We start from the raw sequence: 22,568 nt of genomic DNA on the forward strand, positions 1-22,568 counted from the left end.
ATTTCTATACATAAAAAATAAAAAATTATAAGATATTTCAATATCTAAGATGTTTCTTTTTCTCATTTCACTTCATATAAAATATCTTAAAAATTAAAGTCCAACAAATATTTTATTATTCAATCAAAACATATTGTGAGATTTGATATTGAGATTCTATTAGTGGGATCCAAAATCAAGGGCATGTTAGGACAATAATTATTTCTTTTTTTTCACTCAATTTGAGTTTTGGACAATTTTTTTTAATTAATCAAGAGAACTTAGGTCTACTGAAATAAAATTTATCAGAGCTTCATTAAAATTTTAGTATCCTTATAAGGATGCATATAAACTTAATAAAATTACTAATTTTTAGGGTAACACTGGCATTCATATGGGCAGATTTTACTTGTAAAATTTCTAAGATTTGAACCAAAAGTATGCCATATATTTATCAATGCAAACAAAGTTACTAGGTTTTTTAAATGTCCCAAGAGAGAGAGAGAGAAAAAAAAAAACAAAGAAATTTCAAAGCCTGATAAAAAAATGGTTTTTTAATTTTATCTAATTTAATTTTGCTAATCTTTTCCTCTTTCTGATCTCCGGATTGAGTTAACAAGAACATGATGTCCGCACGAAACCTATTCCATAGCCCAATCCAAAATCCAAACCCAAATCTCACCAAAAAATGATCATATTAACCAACCGCGAGCCAGATCTCGGCCGCAATGAATGGCCCGGTCAACATCCCTCCTCCTCCGTCAGCCGGCCATACCCTCCGCGCCGCCGCCGCCATCGCCGCCTCAGGCGACGCCGTTCAAGCCGCTCGTATCCTCCTCGGTCGCCATCGAGCCCGTCCTTCGCCACCCGATACCTTCTCCGTCAACACCATCCTCAAAATCCTCTCTTTCTCCCCTTCCCCTCGCCGCACCCTCCCTTTCTTCTTCCGCATGCTCGCCGCTGGATTCTCCCCTAACTTTTTCACCTTTCCTTGCGTTGCGGCCTCGGCCGCCCGCTCTTCGGATCTCACCGACGGAGAAATCTCCCATTCTCAAGCCTTTAAGCGTGGCGCAACCACTGCTTCTGTCTATGTGGGCAACGCTTTCATCACCATGTACGCTGCATGTGGCCTTGCTTGCGGTGCCCGTGCTCTGTTCGATGAAATGCCGCAGAGGGATATCATCTCCTGGAATGCGATGGTTGATGGATACGTGAAGGTGGGTGACGTTGCAAGCGCTCGTGAGCTGTTCGAGCTAATGCCTGAAAGAAATGTTGTGTCTTGGAATGCCATGATTAATGGGTACTTGAAAGGAAGGTTGCCGCAGTATGGGCTGAAGCTGTTTAGAGAGATGATGCGGAATGGATTTAGACCGAGCATTACGACATTGGTGAGCATGGTGACGGCCTGTGGGCGTTTGGGTGCCATCAAGGATGGAAAGTCGGTTCACGGGCAATACATTAGGAATTTTGATGATCATAATTTAGTTCTTGGGACAGCTTTGGTGGACATGTACAGTAGGTGTGGGAAGGTGGAAGCTGCTAAAAGAGTGTTTGATGTGATCAGCGAGCGGAATTTGGTTTGTTGGAATGCAATGATTCGGGGGCATTGTATTCATGGTTCACCGGAGGATGGTCTCGCTTTGTTTGAAGAATTAGTTTCAGGTGACGATTTATTTATATTTCTCCCTTACATGATTCATTCATTTCGGAATTGTTTGATTTTTTAATTTTATTTCCTTGCAAAGATAGTTTTTTTTTTCTCTTGTCATGATGATGGGCATATAAATTTGAAAAAAAACATGATTCGTATAAGCAATGATGGCTGCTTAGATGGCGCTTGATCCACTTCATTTTCTCTGCAAATTTTCTCTCCAATGCCTAGCATCTCCCAATTGTTTAGATGAGTATGTTGTTGAATTCTGAATTCTTATTGAATTATGCCAAGCTTTACTGAGAATATTGAGCAAAAAAGAGAGCATATAATTAGAGAGGAAAAAAAATCTAGAATGAGAAGCACTGAAATTTCGATAAAATAGGCTTGAGTATAAAAAATTGCATAAACTAGGCTCACTCTTTGACCCCCTATTTTTAGAGTTGAGTTGTACTTCGACGTTACAAATTGATTACATAAATTATTATGCAGAAAATAAGATAAAAATAGAAATATTTTGTACCTCAATATGATTGTTCCACTTATCGAAGTTTTAACTGAAATTTTCCTAGGATCGTGTTAGACACTACCAGAACATATAATATGACCAAGATACTCAATGGAGGATTGAAAAAATTGACATTTATTTAATTTTGAAAAAGGTTTGTCAGTAAACATTGAAAAATGAGGAGATGATAATATACGAAGTTCTAAATAAGACTATATATGGGAATATCATAAAAAAATAGTGACAATTACGAAGTAAATATCAAAAAATTGGGTTCATTAAGGCTTGAAATGTGGAGAGAGCATTAGTTAAGTCAAAATGCATAACAAGAAATTCATAACGATCATCATGAGTGCAAAAAGCAATGCTATGTAAATCATTTGAATGCATACAGACTTAATGATATATGTAATGAAGGCCAAGTTTAGAATAAAACAATAGACTCCTTGAAGTTCATCTAACAATTCATTTATAGTTGGAATGGGAAATTTATTTTTAATAATTAGGGCATTAAGGACACGATAGTTTACACCAAAATGTTAAGTGTCATCTCATTTTTTGACAAGAAGAATAGGGCTAGAAAAAGGATTATGACTGTGGTTAATATTGTCAGATTATAACATTTTTGAAACAAATTGTTCCATCGCATACTTTTGATAATGTGAGTAATGATAAAGACAAATATTAATAGGTTTTGATAAAGATGGAAGATAGGTACGGTGGTTGATGGTACATGGTGGTGGTAACCCTTGCGGTGTGATGCATCTTGGATGTAAAAACAATAAAGTAAACAAATAGAAGATGCAGGAATACGAAGTTAGGGGCTGATTTTGTGATTATCTCTTCAACAAGAAAGAAAGATACACGTGATCTACTATTTGAGAGATACATTGGCTCTCCCACAAATCCTAGGCGTTGCTAGGAAACTCTTCAAAGAAAACTTCAGCAGAAAATAAATTGCTGAAATAAAAATAACAATATAATTACCCCTAAATAGCTTTTCTAATTCCCTCCCAAATCAGTCACATTTCCCTAAATAATTCCCTCTCATATTTGAATTAATTTGGATCTCTTTCCCTATATAATTCCTTACCAATTTTAATTAAAATTTTCCTAAATAACTCTTTCTTGATGCCTCCTTACATATTAATTATTAAACCATGGCATGGGCGTGACAATACACCCCCCCCCCCCCCCCCCCCCCCCCCCCCCCCCCCCCCCCCAACCCCCCCACACAAAAAAAAAAAAGCATATAATCGTCAAGGTAGAAGGACGGGAACTATCTCCTGACCTTCTCGTATGGCTCCCATGTAGCTTCCTGCTCCGACAAATACTTCCGCTTGATTAGTACCTCATGTGCTCATGTTTTCCCTCAACGCACCCCTTCTAATTTCATGGGCTCCAAAATGAAATCCATATCTTCTATCAAAGTTGAGGGTAGTAGAGACGGTGTATGAGTCTGCAACTTTATTTTCTAGCCTAGGCTTATACTTGATCTCGAAGTCATAATCTAACAACTTGGAAATATGCCACTGATGCTCTTTTATCACCATCCTTTGCTCTAACAGGAACTTCAAACTCCTCTAGTCGATCCTAATTATGAAGTGTCACTCTATCAGGTAAGAACGCCACTTTTGTATGGCCAACACTATGATAGGAAATACTTGAGTTAGCAAGTAACCCTAAGGTAATACTTGAGTTTGCAAGCAACCCTAGCCCAAATCGGTGATCGAACAGCGAGAATATCGTTGTCCACAATAGGAAAACAGCAGAAATCTGCTGTTTACAGCAGGAAAAAAGCACAATCCAAGGAAAACAGAGAGGAAAACTCAATGCAAGACTTGTATTCCACTAGAAGACGAAATAAAATAGCAAATATACAATTGTTCTTCAATTTGAGAGGAAGAACAACTCTCCAAAACTCTCTAGCAAAGCCTAGAGCCCAAAACCAAGAGGTGATCTCAAAATTTCAGCAAATCTCAAGATGAAACCCTAACTCACACCTTAACTCTTAATTAAAGTAAAAGGACTAATTTAAAATCCCTAAACAGCCCCTTAATTCAATATGGTAGCTGATGGGGGCAACTTCAGTCGGTACGCCACTGCTCCGATTTTGTCCAACACTTCATAGGGGCCGAAGTACCTTGGTGCCAATTTCTCATTCATCCTTCTCGCCACTGTCCTCTGCCTGTAGGGTCGTAGTTTTAGGAATACCTTCTCCCCCTCTTCAAACTGCATGTCCCTCCTTTGTGAGTCCGCCTGCTTCTTTATGATATGTTGTGTTCTTAACAGATGTTTCTTTAACTTTCTAGCACCTTATCCCTTTCCTCCAGCTATTGCTCAACTAAAGAAATCGGTGTACTTCCTCTCCCATAGTGCACTAGGTGTGGGGGGTCCCTTCCGTAAAACACTTTAAATGGGGTCATCTGAGAGGCAGAATGGTACGACGTATTGTACCAATACTCGGCCCAAGGCAGCCACTTTGCCCACATTTGCGATGTTTCAGAAGCAAAACACCTCAAATAGGTCTCCAAACTTCGGTTTACTACCTCCGTTTGCCTGTCTATCTGTGGATGGTAGGCGATGCTTCTCTTTAGGATCGTGCCTTGCATCTTGAACAGTTCCTTCCAAAATTGGCTGAGAAATACTTTGTCTCGATCAGACATAATCGATTCAGGAATCCCATGCAGTATAACAACCTCCATGATAAATGCTGCTGCTACTGACACAATTGTGTAAGGATGTCGTAAGAGGATGAGGTGTGCATATTTGTTGAGTCTGTCAACCACCACCAGGATGACCGTGAATCCTTCTGATATGGGTAAATTGTCGATGAAATCCATGGACACTTCCTCCCAAACTCTGTTTAGAAGTGTCAATGATTGTAGTGGTCCTCATAGAGCCATGGTCATGTATTTGTTTCTTTGGCACACTTCACACCTCGCCACCATCTCCTCAACATTTTTATGCATCCCCTTCTAGTAGAGCTCAGCTGATAGCCTCCTGTATGTCTTCTGAACTCCTAAATGGCCTCCAACTGTACTACCGTGGAACTCCTGCAACAAGTGTGGAATATAGATGTAGGTTCGTGGCATCACAAACCTCCCTTGGTACAATAGTCTCTCTCCCTCAATGCAGTAACCAGGATGGCTACTCTTGTCTTTCCTCAGATCTTCCCTGATCTTTCTCAATCCTTCATCCAACATGCTTTCTTCTTTGATGCCCCCCCCAGTCGACCATCAAAGGTACAGACACAGCTAGCTCCCCAACGCATCTGGATAAAGCGTCAGCTGCTTTATTTTCCAAGCCTAGCCTGTACTGAATCTCAAAATCATAGCCTAATAATTTGGATAGCCATCGCTAATGATGCTCCTCAGTTATTATTATTTTCTCCAAGAGGTACTTTAAGCTCCTTTGATCAGTCTGAACGATGAAGCGTCGACCCAAAAGATAGGGGCGCCACTTCTGAATAGCCAAGACAATGGCCATCAGCTCCCTCTCGTACACTGACTTCAGTCTTGCCCTGGTCGATAGCACTTGACTGAAGTATGCTATAGGCCTGTGATTTTGCATCAGCACGGCCCCCAACCCATATCCTGATGCATTGGCCTCTACTACAAAGACCTGGCTAAAGTTTGGAAGAGCTAGAATAGGAACATTGGTCATGGCTTCCTTTAACCTCTCAAAAGCCTGGGTCGCTGCCTCTCCTCAAGAAAAATTATCTTTCTTCAGATGCTCAGTCAAAGGCCATGTAATGGTACCGTACCCATTCACAAACTTCCGATAATAATCAGTCAATCCTAAGAAACCCCTCAACTCCCTGATGTTCCTAGGCAGTGGCCATTTTTATATTGCCTCAATTTTGGTCTGGTCCACCGACACTCCTTGGGATATATACCACATGTCCCAAGTACTCCACTCTTGATTGAACAAAGCTGCATTTCTTCAGGTTGGCTTTCAGTTGACGCTCCTGAAGAACTTCTAAGACAACTCGCAAATGTTCCAAGTGCTCCTCCACAGTATTGCTATACACCAGAATGTCATAAAAAAAGACTAGGACAAACTTCCTGAGGTGCTGCTTGAATACCCCGTTCATTAAAGACTGAAAAGTGGCAGGAGCATTTGTCAATCCAAAGGGCATTACCAGAAATTAATAATGCCTTTCATGTGTCCTGAAGACTGTCTTTGGAACATCTGCCTCCCTCATTCTGATCTGGTGGTTCCGAATTTTAAGTCCAGCTTGAAAAACATAATTTCCTCATATAGGTTGTCCAACATCTCATCAATCACCGAAATTGGGAACTTGTCTGGAATAGTGCCCCTATTATGAGCCCTGTAATCCACACAGAATCTCCAACTCCCATCCTTCTTCTTGATCAGGAGAACTGGACTAGAAAAAGGGCTAATGTTGGATCTGATGATCCTCGCCTTCAGCATTTCCCGGATCAACTTCTCAATCTCATCTTTCTGAATCTGTGGGTAACAGTAAGGGCAGACACTGATCGGTGTCTCCTCTTCTTTCAAAGTAATGGCGTGCTCCAACTCCCTTTGAGGAGGTAAACCCTGGAGAGGTTGAAAGACTTCATTGAACTAGTGTATGAGCAGCTGCACTGAAGATAAAACATTGCCTTCTTCCTCTAGTCTGACCCCTTCTAGCGGTGCAACTCCACTAAGTAGCCTCCTCTCTCCTCCTGAATGATTCTGATTAGGGATTTGAGAGAAATCTTAGCCTTGGTCAACCCACATCATCCTAAATCATCCTCCTTCCCCCCACCACCAGCTACATCTTTAATGTACCCCAATTGATCTTGGTATCCCCCAATGTTTACAACCACTTCATCCCTAGGATGACGTCAGTGCTCCCCAATTCCAAGGGAAGGAAGTCCTCCCTCACTTGGATCCCCTGAATCTTCAGCACCACCCATCTACAAACTCCTTTACCTATTTCCACCTTTTTCGTGCCCATCATCACCCCATAGCCTCCTGTATCCACCAACTCCATCCTCAACAGCTCAACAATCTGGTTGGAAATGAAATTGTGGGTTGCCCCACTATCAATCAACACCATCACCTCATTGTCAGCTATCTCTACTTTCACTTTCATAGTGTGACTCGGAGTGAATCCCACTACAGAGTTCAGAGATACTTCTGCCACATCCAGGAGCAGCTTCTCCTCCTCTTCAGATCTGCTCCCATCTCCCTCCTCACCTTCCTCGTCTTCACATATAAGGAAAACCTGAAGAGTTCGGTCTTTGCACCTATGCCCCGACATGTACTTCTCATCACATTTGAAGCACAACCCCTTTGCCCTCTTGTCCTGCATCTCCTTCTTTGTCAGCTTTTTGAATTGTCTCCCATTTCCCCCTCCAATTTTCTTCTTAGGCGCTTCCCCTTTTGATGGTAAGAAGGTGGTAGTCATCTTGTATGATCCCTCTGAATAGTTCTCTCGAGCTCCTCTTTCTGATTTCTTCTGATCTTCCACCAAGTGTGCTAGCTCCATCGCCTTCCCTAGGTTCCTCGGCTCCAGCACCCTAACTGCTGTTCGTATCTCAGGTTTAAGCCCCTTCATGAAGTTCTCATCTAGGGTTGACTCTGAAATATGATCCAATCTGCTAGCCAAGTACTCAATTCTGTCCTGATAATCTGCCACAGTCCCCTTCTGAGTCAAGGCAAATAATTGCTAATAGAAATCTTCTCTCCCATCGACTCAGAAACGCTCTAATAAGCAATCTTTTAACTCTCTCCAGCTCCGGATGAGCTCCCTCTTATCACGCCACTGATACCATGTCAAAGCTTTTTCTTCCAAACACAATACCGCCGCCGTCGGCTTCTCTTCCTCTGTCAACCTGTTGACAGCAAAGTAAAGCTCCACCTTATAAATCCAACCATGACCGTCTTCACCCTCAAAGACGGGAATCTTCAGTTTCCTCACCCGTGAGTCTCCCCTGTATCCCCTGAATCCTCCATAACCTCCCATTCCTCAAAAAGGAGGTGCTCCCCAACTGTCTCGATCTTCCCTCCGGTGATTATACATGAACCCTTCATCGTATTCCCTTCTTCTCCCTTCAAAATCAGCGCCTCGGCGAAGAAATTCTTCCTTTCTCCCGACGAAATCAGCACCCCTCCGGTCATTTCCCAAACTTATATCCTCTCTAGAGAGTGGCTCTAGAGGTGGCATGTCATCCTCCCCCTCAATGACCTCCACTTCCGGATTTCTCCTCCCCCTAAACGGGTTCGGATTCCCTCCTACACCATGGCCTCCGGTGGCCTCTCTTGCTTCCGATGTCGTAGAATTTGTCTTCAACTCCAACAGTTTCTTCAACATTTCTTCCATCACCGTGAATTTTCCCTCTATCCTTTCATTGTTGGAGGTGATTTGAGTTTGAAAGTCAATGAACTTTCCCTCCAAATTTGATTTTAGTTGACCGATCTCACCTTCCAAGACCTCTACCTTCTTCCCGGCCATCTCTCTTCCCACGGATCACAAAGATCTTCTTCCGGTTGTCAAAAACCCGCTGAAATTTCCGAATTTCAGCCGCCTACGGTTTCAAATCGACGCTCTGATACCAATTTGATAGGAAATACTTGAGTTCGCAAGTAACCCTAAGGTAATACTTGAATTCGCAAGCAACCCTAACCCAAATCGGTGATTAAACAGCGAGAGTACCGCTGTTCACAGCAAGAAAACAGCAGAAATCTGCTGTTTACAGTAGGAAAACAGGAAAACAGCACAATCCAGAGAAAACTGAGAGGAAAACTCAATGCAAGACTTGTATTCCACTAGAAGACGAAGTAAAATAGCAAAGATACAATTGTTCTTCAATTCGAGAGGAAGAACAACTCTTCAAAACTCTCTAGCAAAGCCTAGAGCCCAAAACCAAGAGGTTATCTCAAAATTTCAGCAAATCTCAAGATGAAACCCTAACTCACACCTTAACTCCTAATTAAAGTAAAATGACTAATTTAAAATCCCTAAACAGCCCCTTAATTCAAAATTTTCCTCCTAAAGCTCATTACATTAATTGTTTAGGCCCACAAGGGCTGCCTCCCCCGCTCTGATTCCACTCCAAGTGGGGCTGCTTGGAGTGAAGAGGACCGGTCCAGCCGGCCCCTCCTGGGCCGGCCGTATAACACACTATTGTCATCAACTCCCTTTTATACATAGACTTAAGCTTGCCTTAGTAATCAACAATTGGCTGAAATAAGTTATGGGTCTTTGATTCTGAATGAGAACTGCCCCCAACTTATAGCCTGATGCATTAGGCCCCATTATGTAAGACTGGTCCTAAGGATTGTAGCCAATGTATGCCTAGAATGACACAACAGGAGAGATTTTTTGAATTGAGAGGTTAGGATATTTATGGATGGTTAGAGAAGGTTTGGTCGAAGGATTGGAGTTGAGGCCGGATGGAGGAATCTTGAGCTGTGCATTGGAGAGTTGCTGGTATGCAAGATGTTGAAGTCCGGTTCTTTGAACATAAGGTAGAATCTTGAAAATTGTAGAGCGCTAGAGGGCAAGGATGTTGATGTTTAGCTGCGGTTTACTGCTGGATGCCGTAGATCAATTGGCAAGTGGAACACTTTTAGGAAGAAAAAAATGGTGTGCTGACGAGAAGAAGAGATGTCTGCTGGAGGTGAAGAATGTGGTAGCTACTGCCGGCTTGAGGAAAGAAGTCCTGGCCTAGGGAAGAAATGGATCTTGTGCGGAGGAATGAAGTTTAGGGCAACAAGAGCACCATTTGATAAGCTTCTTGATTTACATCAAGAAGGAGCAAGCACCTTTTGAATAGTTGTAAACTCCTTAAGGAAGAAGCAGAGGAAAAAGAGGGATTAGAAAGGATGAAAATAAAAATCTTATTTCTTGAAGTGAAATTACAGCCTTAGGGGTCTATTTATAGTGTTTATATAAATCAATTTGTCTAATAAAGGGATAGACCAACAAGTTCAATTCAATTAATAATAAATAACTAAAATGGGTTTGGGGGTTGGTTTAATGTTGAAATAACATGAACCACAGGCTGTTGTAATTAGCTTGTTGCTTGTATTGTTTCTTTACTTAGAGGGCCATATGCTCTTCTTTTATGATAAACTTGGAAGTATTTTATCATCTTGGTGCTGAATTTTTGAATTATTCACCCATTCTTGACAATGTTGTTGCACTATATTTGAGTTCCTTTTGAGTTGAGACAAAATAGACTGAATCAGCTTAACTTGAATCAAATCAAGCTGATTTGAACTAGGCAGACTTAGTTTGAATCGGGTTTTTTAAATATTTGGTTGTTTATATGTATATACCAAATTTAGATAATATTTTTTAATTTTCAGCACACACCACAAAAGATTACATCAGAAAAAGATGAAATTGCTAGTTTGAGAAATTATTAAAAAGGAGTTTTAAGGAAGAAATCTGAGAAAGCATAATGAATAAAATAATGAGATATATATGATTGATTCAAAATATGAAGTATAGTTAGATATAAAGAAGATTCATAAATATAATGCTTTAAATTTAGATAAGGTACTAGAAAGCAGTTTATGAAGCAGAAAGAAAGCCGTCCCAAACAAAGCCTTAGTCTAACGTTAGATTAACATTATAGCATCAGTTAGTACAAATTGTTCGCAAAACGATTGATCTCACACTTTTGTTTTGCTTCTCTTTATTAGGTGAACACTCAACAAGAATTTCTCCGGATGAAGTTACTTTTATAGCAGTTCTGTGCGCTTGTGCCCGTGCGGAGCTTTTGGATGAAGGCAAAAAGTATTTCAACCAAATGACGAACATCTATAATCTCAAACCAACATTTGCTCATTATTGGTGCTTGTCTAACCTCTATGGCAGCCTAGGGTTCATCCATGAAGCAGTACAAGTACTAATGGGCATGCCCGAAGAAACCGAGTCTTTGATTTGGAGTGGCCTGCTTGGACTCTGCAGATTTCATGGTGATCTTGAACTGGGTGAAAGAATAGCAAAGAGATTAATGGAGTTAGAGCCTTCCAATATCTCAGCCTACACATTGCTTCAGAATATTTACGTTGCAGCTTATAGATGGGAGGATGCTTATAAGGTAAAAAACCTGGCAAAGGAAAGAAGAGTCAGATTGAAGCCTGGTCATAGGCTTGTGGATTTGAATGATCTTGTTCATAATTTTAAAGTTGGAGATAGGCTGCAGCCAGAGATAGATAAGATCTACATGATGATGGATGATTTGGCTTCAAGAATCAAGTTGGCAAGTAGTGAACTAGATTGTATTAAAAGTGGCCAGCGATAGAGTCTCATGTTGGTAATCTGAATCATTTCTTCTTCACTGCGGCCATCTGAGATTTCGCTGTGCTGATCTTTCATTGCCCAGAAAGCTCAGATTGAAATTCTTTTCTTCAAGTCATACGTTCTATTCCAAAAAAGCGCTGATCTAATCATCATGGATCTGCAATCTCTGATGGTAATCTCAGGCTTCGTTTGAGACGGTTTTCTTACTGCTTCTTAAAACTGTTTTTTAGTATAATATTTTAAAATTTTGTATTAAAAAATCGCTTTAAGAAGCAATAAGAAAGCCGTCTCAAACGAAATCTCAATCAGAGTTCACGCGAAGCTCAAAGAATTCAAATAAACTGCTGAGTGTAATTCAGCAAAAGTATTTGTGCAATTCCTCTCGAAAGAGATGCGCTTGGTTTCAGGCCTGCCCATGCCGGCAGCTGTGTTTGAGCTCAGTTCAGTTCTCTGCCATCACGCTAACATACAAACATTCTTTGGAGGACAATGAAGATCACCTGGTGTAACAAGAATATGGCTTTTTTTTCTTGCCATTGTTTGTTCTTGTCAAGGCCTGCTTCTGCTCGCAATATTATTACTATTGATGGAGGCTAGTGCCTTGTCAGAGATGGAGCCGCCCTGCCACTGCATATGGCAGCCAATGGATAGTTGTAAATGGGATTGCAACCTAATCTTTTACCACTGAAGCTGTATTTTATGAGTTGTGTTAGCTCCCGTTGATTTGTTTTAGGATTTTCTTTTGCATAGATCATTTTGGTAGAAAATGACAGCAACATCAAGCCTTTGTTCCACTAGGTGTGGTTGACTACATGAATCTTTTAATTATATCTCTACCTTTCCTAACTTAAGCTAAATCTAATATATCTACTCTCTTGGCTGGGTCATTGGAAGGTTAACATTTTATGTGACTAAATCATTTAATGTCAATCTCTTTATTCTTATCTAGTATTGGAGCTACTCTAATCTATTCATGTATAGGCTCGTTTCATATTTTATCTCTAAGAGTAAAACCACTTATACACTTGAGCATTCTCATCTCTGTAACACTTAATTTTATGCTTCTCTTTTAATAACCAACATTATGTACTATAAAACATTGTAATCTAACAACTACCTTATAGAAATTTCTCTTAACTTTGAGGGATACTTTTCTATAACACAATAGGCTCGATGCATTCCTCCCCTTCAACCATCCAACCTGAATTCTATTAATAATATCTCCATTTATTTCACCATCACTCTAAACAGTAGACCTGAGATATCTAAAACATATACTCTTATAAATGACTTGATCACTTAAAGTCACAATCCTCTCACTAGATCTATCACTATTAAAATTACACTCCATATATTCAATTTTTGATTTACTCAAACTAAAACTTTAGACTATGTTTGACCTCCATAATTTAATTTACCTTCAACACTTTGTCTTATCAACAAGAAGAATGTTGTTAAATTCCATTTTTGTTAGGTGGATGATGACATTTCGTACTTTATGTTACCTATAGATTGAGAGCCATGGGGAGAATGTAATGAAATATGAATGTATGGAAAGGAGAGGATGTGAGTTTGAGAATAATATAGATTAAGACAATATCTTTAGCATCCAAATGAGAGATATAAAATTGATAAAAATAAGACTTTGTGCAATAGAGCTAGATTCACGTGAGAAAGAATACAATGATATAAGAATCTCTTCTTTGGATTACTTCAGAGATTATTAATTTTTTACTTTTTTCTTCCCCCTGTATTTTGACATACATTCCTCCTAGTCTCCTCTCTCTCTTTCTCTCTCTCTCTTTTTTTTTTTTCGTTCTCCTCCCCTCTTCTCATACTCCCCCTTTTTTATACGATTTGGATGGATATAGGAGTTATGTCCTAATGCATAGTTGTCCCATCAGCCTATAGTAATGAATTGTTGGTGCCGAGCTAATCTGTGGTTCAAAAGGCAAGTCAGATAAGATTGAATGATAATTAATAGTCGTCTTGCCGAGATCTGAGGGGATGAGTGTCATTTAATTGTTATAAGTGAGAGATGATAGGTAGATCTGGGTCACTCGTTGAGATAAAGAGGAGTCGCATTTGAGTGTGGTTTTTAGGTGTATGTGAGAGGGAAATTTTTTAAAGTTGTTGTATGTGTTGGTGGTCTCATTCTGTCGTGCTCTACGATTATGCTCATTCCATCTCCTAAGCGAGTCCTTTGAACAGCTTTTTTGATAGACGAGTGCATCCTCCCATCGATTGACCCAATCGCAATCTGCAAGACACCTGTGAATTGGTACCTACATAGGTATTAATGGGTGTACAAACATCATGAGCAAAAATTGTATATCATGATACATTCTCTGCAAATGTCTAGTAAGAACATCCATGACTAAAGCAAAAAAAAAATATGAGTTTAAAATTGAAATCCAACTAAAATAGAAAAATGATTGGTCAAACAATCTTATGTTTAAAAACAAGTAACAACTCCTACATATATATCATTAATGACTTGAATATAAGCATTATTAATCCCTTTCTTTTTTATAACTCTCCATAGCACTTCTGTTGGAACTTTATATGCTTTCTCTAAATCAATAAATATCCTACATAGATCCACCTAATTCTCTTCGTACTTCTCTATCAAACCTCTCAATAAATATATAGCTTCCATAGTAGATCTACCCGGCATAAATCCAAGTTAATTTTGAGAAACACTAATATCTTGTCGTGACATTTGCTCAATAATTATCTCCCATAAATTTAAAGTATGGCACATTAACTTAATTCCTCTATAATTCACATACTTTTGTGCATCACCTTTATTCTTAAAATAGGAATCAACATACTCATATGACATTTTTTTTAGTCTTCAAAATAATATTAAAAAGTTTCAGAAGCCAAGAAATTCCTCCATCTCTTAAGCATTTTCACACCTCTATTGAAATATTATCAGGTCTAACAGTTTTTTCACACTTCAGTTTCTTTAAAGTCTCTCTAACTTCAATTTTACTAATATGCTAATAAAAAGGAAAAAAAAATTATTTAGGGTTCTAACATCACTAAAGTTAATCAAATTCTCACAATCTTTACTGACAAGCTTCTCAAAATATCTCATTACCTTTGTTAAATATATTCTTCTAAAAAAAATTATTTTTTGATCTTCATCTTTAATACACTTCACTTGAAAAAAATCCTTACTTCTCTTATCTCTTTGCTTGACTAACATATATATATTGAAAGTTCGTTAGGGATGTTAGGCCCCTTATGAACTGGCCCAAGGCTAATAAAGAGAGAGGTGAATTGGTAAAGAAAAATCTTTAAATCAAAACACAAATTAAAACCAATATCACCACAAAAAAAACCAAAGTGCAAAAATTAAAGTGCGGAAATAATAAAGAAAGAACACACCGGATTTATAGTGGTTCAGTCAAACCTTGACCTACATCCACTCCTTGGAGGCACCCTCAAAGTATTGCACTAAACTAGGGGTGTAAGTGAGCCGAGCTGGCTCGCGAGCCGGCTCGAGCTCGGCTCGTTTATAGGCTCGCGAGCCGAGCTTATCGAGCTCACGAGTCGAGCTCGAGCTCGAGTTCAAGCTCGTTTAGTAAACGAGCTCGAGTTCGAGCTTGAGCCGGCTCGGCTCATGAGCTCGTGAGCCGGCTCGAAAATAATATTTTGAACCAATTAAAAAAAAAACTTTGATATCAGTTTTTTTCCACCAAGACCGACAGTTTTATATAAAAATTCAAAAAATTTCAAAAAGTACTCTCAAATGTCTATTCTAACAAATGGTAATAAATGCTGGCAGCTTTTTTTCCTTCCAAATAATATAATAAGAAGCATAATAAATGCTGCAGCAGCTTTTTTTTTTCTCCCAATGCAATAGCTATTTTTTTTTTTGAATGCAATAGGTTTCTAATACCATGGTAAAATTGGGCGGGAAAACAAAAGGCCGGGCGTGAAAGCTAGACGAGCGGCTCGACGAGCAGCTCGATGGCTCGTTACAGTTTCGCGAGTCGAGCTCGAGCTCGATTTTTGAGCTCGACTCGAGTTCGAGCTCGAGTTCGAGCGATATTTGGCTCACGAGTCGAGCTCGAACACCCCCTGACTCGAGCTCGACTCGACTCGTTTACACCCCTACATTAAACTAAGTGTCTCTCCTTTAGCCCCCACAGCTAGGCGGAGAAGCCCTTACAAAATCACTTCCACCTTCCCCGGTGCGGTGGAGTCACCGGGTCCTTTGACACCAAAGAGATCTTCTTCTTTGGTGAACTTCCCTCGAGACAAACCTTGAATCCGATGATATTCAGGTGCGAGCTTGCCGGAGCAACCGTGTGGAACCCCCTCCACACTCCCTTGAGTCCCCCCTCACATGATCTTCTCCCTCTCTCAAACTCCACCCTTTCCTCACTCCCTTTCAAGATTTCTCTTCAAGTTTTCCCCAAAAGAACGAAGCTACAATGACTGCCAAAGACTCTTTACAAAGTGCTTTGACATCTCTTAAATAGAAGAGCTAAAAACGAGCTCATTAATGCAAGTTGCAGACTTTATCGTCCAGGCCGATAGGCATATCGTCCTGTCCGATTAGTTCAAATATGAGGAAAATCATCCTAAACATCACCCTGAAATGAAGCTGGACGATGTCCAATCGGCCTGGACGATCTTGCGATCGGCCCGACTGATGTGATCATGCAAATCACCATTAATTGTTTTCCTTAATTGCCAGATTTATTTAAGAAAAATTACTCTAGATCGGCCAGGCCGATCCTGATAGGCCAGGCCGATCCACCAGAACGATGTCCAAAAATAAGTATTTTCTAAGTAGATCTGGCGGCAGATTTTTTCTGAATTGAGCATATCGTCTTGGCCGATACAAAATCATCCAGGATGATGTGTTTTACATAATGACGGCTGCTTTAATGAGGATGCTCTAATCAGGATTTTTGCTTTTGAACCGATCATCCAGACCGATATAAATATCGTCCTGAACGATGTTACAAAAAATAGTAAACTCTAGGGAACAGTCAGAAAATCTTCTAAGTTATAAATCATCAGGAGCCACACCAAATACAATAAGCTCAAGAAAGGAAAAAGTGTACAAACTGACTCAGACTTAGTCTACCCAATCTTGAGCTGGTTCCAAATTGCAGTCCGATCGTGTGAACATGAAATGTCAGTAGATAAGACAGTTGTAGAGAAAAAAGAATATTTGTTATCATCAAAATCAAAAGCCATAGATCCGCAATAATCTCCCCCTTTTAGATGATGACAAACATTTCAATTTGAATTTGTAAAAAGGAATATTTTCTTCTAATCTCCCTCTCACTAGAATAATACTTTTTTAAAAAATAGGGGAGATAAAAAATATTTTTGTTGTTTTAAATTTTTTGAAAAAAAAAGGATACAAATTCAACAGTACGTTCTCCCCCTTTGACATTATCAAAAAGAGAAGAGGCACAAACAAAAAACAAAACGAACAAAAGGAAAAAGTGTACAAACTGACTCAGACCTAGTCTACCCAATCTTGAGCTGGTTCCAAATTGCAGTCCGATCGTGTGAACCTGAAATGTCAGTAGATAAGCCAGTTGTAGAGAAAAAAGAATGTTTGCTATTATCAAATTCATAAGCCATAGATCCGCAACATATATATATAGGAATCAACATACTCATATGACATTTTTTTTAGTCTTCAAAATAATATTAACAAGTTTCATAAGCCAAGAAATTCCTCCATCTCTTAAGCATTTTCACACCTCTATTGAAATATCATCAGGTCTAACAGTTTTTTCACACTTCAGTTTCTTTAAAGCCTCTCTAACTTCAATTACTAATATGCTAATAAAAAGGAAAAAAAATTATTTAGGGTTCTAACGTCACTAAAGTTAATCGAATTCTCACAATCTTTACTGACAAGCTTCTCAAAATATCTCATTTACCTTTGTTAAATATATTCTTCTACAAAAATTATTTTTTGATCTTCATCTTTAATACACTTCACTTGAAAAAAATCCTTACTTCTCTTATCTCTTTACTTGACTAACATATATATATAATGAAAGTTCGTTAGGGATGTTAGGCCCCTTCTGAACTGGCCAAGGCTAATAAAGAGAGAGGTGAATTGGGAAAGAAGAATCTTTAAATGAAAACACAAATTAAAACCAATATCACCACAAGAAAAACCAAAGTGCGGAAATTAAAGTGCGGAAATAATAAAGAAAGAACACACCGGATTTATAGTGGTTTAGTCAAACCTTGACCTACATCCACTCCTTGGAGGCACCCTCAAAGTATTGCACTAAACTAAGTGTCTCTCCTTTAGCCCCCACAGCTAGGCGGAGAAGCCCTTACAAAATCACTTCCACCTTCCCCGGTGCGGCGGAGTAGCCGGGTCCTTTGACACCAAAGAGATCTTCTTCTTTGGTGAACTTCCCTCGAGACAAGACTTGAATCCGACGGTATTCAGGTGTGAGCTTGCCGGAGCAACCGTGTGGAACCCCCTCCACACTCCCTTGAGTCCCCCCTCACATGATCTTCTCCCTCTCTCAAACTCCACCCTTTCCTCACTCCCTTTCAAGCTTTCTCTTCAATTTTCCTCCAAAAGAACGAAGCTACAATGACTGCCAAAGACTCTTTACAAAGTGCCTTGGCATCTCTTAAATAGAAGAGCTAAAAATGAGCTCATTAATGCAAGTTGCCGACTTTATCGTCCAGACCGATAAGCATATCGTCCTGGCCGATTAGTTCAAATATGAGGAAAATTATCCTGAACATCACCCTGAAATGAAATTGGACGATGTCCAATCGGCCCGGACGATCTTGTGATCGGCCCGGCCGATGTGATCATGCAAATCACCATTAATTGCTTTCCTTAATTGCCAGATTTATTTAAGAAAAATTGCTCTGGATCGACCAGGCTGATCCTGATAGGCCAGATCGATCCACCGGAACGATGTCCAAAAGTAAGTATTTCCTAAGTAGATATGGAGGCAGATTCTTTCTGAATTGAGCCTATCGTCCATACCGATACAAAATCATCCAGGACGATGTGTTTTGCATAATGACGGCTGCTTTAATGAGGATGCCCTAATCAGGATTTCTGCTTTTGAACCGATCGTCCAGACCGATATAAATATCGTCCCGAAAGATGTTATAAAAAATAGTAAACTCTAGGGAACAGTCAGAAAATCTTCTAAGTTACAAATCATCAGGAGCCACACCAAATACAATAGGCTCAAGAAAGGAAAAAGTGTACAAACTGACTCAGACTTAGTATACCCAATCTTGAGCTGGTTCCAAATTGCAGTCCGATCATGTGAACCTGAAGAAGTCCCGACGACGAGTAGAAGTCCGCTAACGAGCAGAAGTCTGAGGTCTTTTGAGTAGAAGTCCGTAGTCGGGTAGAGGTATTGCAGGTCAAGTAGAAGACCGAACGAAGGGTCCGTTGACGAGCAGAGAAGTCCGACGACGGTAGAAGTCCGCTAACAAGCAGAAGTTCTACTCGGGGTAGAAGTCCGTCGAAAAGTCCTGCAAGCAAAAAAGAATTCAGCGATAGGAGGAAAATTTAAAATTGGGGGTAAGAATTTTAATTATTGTGAGGAAGTCAGATAGAAGTCTATGACGACTTCTAACGACGTTAACCAAGGATGTATAATCAATCCAAGGTTGTTTGTCAGAGCCTTTGCTCGAATGATGTTAACCGATATTAGGGACTACTAATTGATGTAAGACCTATCCGAGGTTGTATGTCGAAAGACTGTTGCTCGACGACACGACGTTAAACCTTGTAGTGGGAGAGATCGAGAGAATCCCCCAAGTATTAGGACCTTTCCGAGGTGTATGTCGGAGCCTTTGCTCGACGACGTTTAACCTGTTGTTGGAAGAGGCCGGGAGAATCCACCAAGGATGTAGGACCTTTCGAGGTTGTATGTCTGAGCCTTTGTCGACCGGACTGTTAAACCTGTGGAAGAGGCCGGGAGATCCACCAATGATGTAGGACCTTTCCGAGGTGATGTCGGAGCCTTTTGGCTCGACGAACGTTAACCTGTGTGGAAAAGAGGCGGGAGAATATCCACCAAGGATGTAGACCTTCCGAGGTTGTATTGCCGGAGCCTTGCTCGACGACGTTAACCTGTGTGGAATAGGCCGGGAGCATCCACCAAGGATGTAGGACCTTTCCGAGGTTGTATGCCGGAGCCTTTGCTCGACGGACGTTAACCTATGTGGAAGAGGTCAGGAGAAATCCACCAAGGATGTTAGGACCTTTCGAGGTTGTATGCGGAAGCCTTTGGCTCGATGACGTTAACCTGTGTGGAAGAGGCCGGAGGAGAATCCACCAAGGATGTAGAACCTTTTTCCGAGGTTGTATGCCGGAAGCCTTTGCTCGACGACGTTAACCTGATGTGGAAAGAGCCCGGAGGAATCCACCAAGATTGTAGGACCTATCCGAGGTTGTATGTCGGAAACCTTTGCTCGACCGACGTTAACCTTGTGTGGAAGAGGTCGAGTGTATCCACCAAGGATGAGGACCTTTCCAGGTTGATATGTCGGAGCCTTTGCTCGACGACGTTAAACCTGTGTGGAAAGAGGCGAGAGAATCCACCAAGGATGTAGGACCTTTCCGAGGTTGTATGCCGGAGCCTTTGCTCGAACGACGTTAACCTGTGTTGGAAAGAGGCCTGGGGGGAGAATCCACCAAGGATGTAGGACCTTTCCGAGGTTTATGCCGGAAGCCTTTGCTCAACGACGTTAACCTGTGTGGAAGAAGTCGAATCGGATCCCCCTGGATCGATTTTGCCTTGATTGGGAGAGGGCGTATGCCACGTGTATCCTGAATCAAAGGTTAAGAAGGCGTTATCTTTAGACCATTACTTGCCTTTTGAGGTTGAAATCAAGACCTTTGGGTCCAAACGAGTAAAAGCTCAGCAGGGGACTGTTATAAGGCTTGTAAAAATTGATTGGAAGTATCCTTGCCAATGTCGCTGAAGATTTTCTCAAAATATCATCTTGATTATATTAAAGGCCATTAAGATGATCTTTTTAACTTCAAGAATTGGGTCAAAAGTTGCCCCCCATCCGCATCTTTGCTTCTTTATGATATTGATTGCTATGTGTGATCTTTGAGATTAGAGCACTAATTGCCCCCCAGTCGGGGGGAAAAAAAATCACTTTCCCACAGACGGCGCCAAAAACTGTTGCGTCCTGGAATAATCGCGGCAGTTAGAGGAAATATTATGGTTTAACGTCTTAGCGTTGTACGAAGATCCAGCACACAAATCAGAATAAGTGATGAGGGTGTAGCGTTCATAAGAGACAACCCAAAGTTTTTAACGCTGGAAAACCCCTGGAAAGGGGGGAAAAACCACGGGGCCTAGCCCAGTTTGAATGAATCCACTGTATTTGTAGGTCCGGTTACAAATGAGCCCTTCCTTAGGAGAAGACCTTGGATTGATGTAAGCAAATGTACATCATATAGAATTGCATTACATGGTAAGAGTCTACATATACAGGTTTGTTTGTTCCTGAAGGACCTGTCGTTCGGCAGGAGACCGAGTCAGAAAAGGACCATTGTCTGTTGATGGAGGTCGGGAGGACCATAGTTAGGCGACAAAGACCTGAAGAACTGTAGTCGGCAGGAGACCGTAGTCGGCAGGAAGACCGTAAGTCGGCCGGAGACCGGTAGTCGGCCGGAGACTGTAGTCGGCCGGAGAACCGAAGGTCGGCAGGAGACCGTAGTCGGCGGAGGGACCGTAGTCGGCCGAATGACCGTAGGTCGCCCGGAGACCGTAGTCGGCCGGGAGGGACCGTAGTCGGACGGAGACCGTAGTCGGCCGGAGAACCGTAGTCGCAGGAGACCGTAGTCGGACGGCCGGCGACCATAGTAGGGCAGGAGACCGTAAGTCAGAAATACCAGTTGTCTGGTGATTGCGGAGTCGACGGACCGTATATAGGCGACAGTGGTCAGAAGGACCGTAGCGTAGGAGATAAGAAGTCAGGTGTAGTCCCAAGTGGTCAACTTGGGAAATTCGGATGTTGATGGTCTGGCCTTGAGTAGGAAGTCGGGTCTTAAGCAGACGTAAGGTCTTCGAGCAGGACGGTCGGGTCTTCAGCAGGACGTCGGGACTTAACGTCGGGGCCTTGAACAGACGCGGGTCTTTGGCAGGAAGTAGGACTGAGTGTTCAGGCCTTTAGAACAAAGACGTCGGTCTTTGGCAGACGTAGGGAACTGGTGTCGGGCCTTGAACAAAGACGGTCGGGTCTTTGTCAGGATGTAGGGACTGAGTTGCGGGCCTTGAACAAGGACGTCGGTGTTTTTGGCAGGACGTCGGATTAACGTGGGCCTTAATAAGGTGGTGTCGAGCGAGGTTTTGTGGTGGGCCGCCGGAAGTTCCTGCGGTTGGTCCGACGGTTGTCCGGACGAGATTCCTGTTGGTGGCTCCGGCGAGGTTCTGCGGTGGTCCGGCGGTGCGTTCCGGCGGCTGTCGAGGAGAACTCCTTCCTTCTCTTCTCTTTTCTCTCTCTTGCCTTGGATCCCCTCTTATGAGGAAAATGAGGCTCCTTATTTAAAATAAGATTTTTCCTGGAGTGGCATGGCCCGTAAATAGGCATGAGATCAGGGCGAATAGGGGAGTGTTCAATGGGACGGCGATATCGAATCCTTTGCATTCATTTGTACCGTTCGTTGGCATTTGAAAGGCCTTAATGATGTCAAAATTCTTGCGATCTTGGCTCGTTTGGATTCGTCTCGTCGAGCCGTTCGATTCGAGTATAAGGCTCTGTTCAAAAATGGGAGACCGTTATGGTAACTCAAATTGCCAGTTTGAACCTTCTCCAACAGCGCTCTGAGCCCTTGATTCCGGGACTCATTTGGGCTCGGATTGGGGGTTGATCTTGGTTGTCGCTGGTTCGTATTCCGAGCACGCTCAGTTTGACTATAAGCTCGCTGAATCAGATTCGAGTGCGCCCAAAATTAATTTTGTAGTTTCAAACATAGTTTTGCTTAGTATAAAATCGTGTCCAATTTCTAAGCTAATTTTTGTATGCTATTTCATAAAACCAATAAGAAAACTTATCCCAATAAAAATCATATATTTTGACAAATAATTTTATTCTTTAATTTTAACATATTCTTCACACCTTTAATTTATACATTGAGTTCTAATTATACATCATACAGT

The 22,568-nt window shown here is 41.1% G+C and overlaps 1 protein-coding gene across 2 annotated transcripts; it reads left to right on the forward strand.

The window, feature by feature from the left end:
• Nucleotides 1–586: 586 nt before the first annotated feature.
• On the forward strand, nt 587–12,293 carry LOC110101778 (pentatricopeptide repeat-containing protein At3g51320). Of its 2 annotated transcripts, none has more exons than XM_020829841.2 (2): nt 587–1,641; nt 10,803–12,293. In XM_020829841.2, exons 1-2 carry the CDS (start codon nt 708–710, stop codon nt 11,405–11,407), a joined length of 1,539 nt encoding a protein of 512 aa, XP_020685500.1. In that variant the 5' UTR covers nt 587–707; the 3' UTR covers nt 11,408–12,293. The 2 variants fall into 2 exon arrangements, with proteins under 2 accessions (XP_020685500.1, XP_020685508.1); XM_020829849.2 differs by having other exon boundaries at nt 10,851–12,293.
• Nucleotides 12,294–22,568: the final 10,275 nt, after the last annotated feature.

This window comes from Dendrobium catenatum, unplaced genomic scaffold (genome assembly GCF_001605985.2).
Source record: "Dendrobium catenatum unplaced genomic scaffold, ASM160598v2 fragScaff_scaffold_974, whole genome shotgun sequence".
Lineage (NCBI taxonomy): Eukaryota > Viridiplantae > Streptophyta > Magnoliopsida > Asparagales > Orchidaceae > Dendrobium > Dendrobium catenatum.

Bases quoted from the DNA above. Each gene is read 5' to 3' on its own strand.
- LOC110101778 (XM_020829841.2), top strand. From the start codon at position 708: ATGAATGGCCCGGTCAACATCCCTCCTCCTCCGTCAGCCGGCCATACC. The intron at 1,642-10,802 runs GTGACGATTTAT...TCTCTTTATTAG, and splicing joins GTTTGAAGAATTAGTTTCAG to GTGAACACTCAACAAGAATT.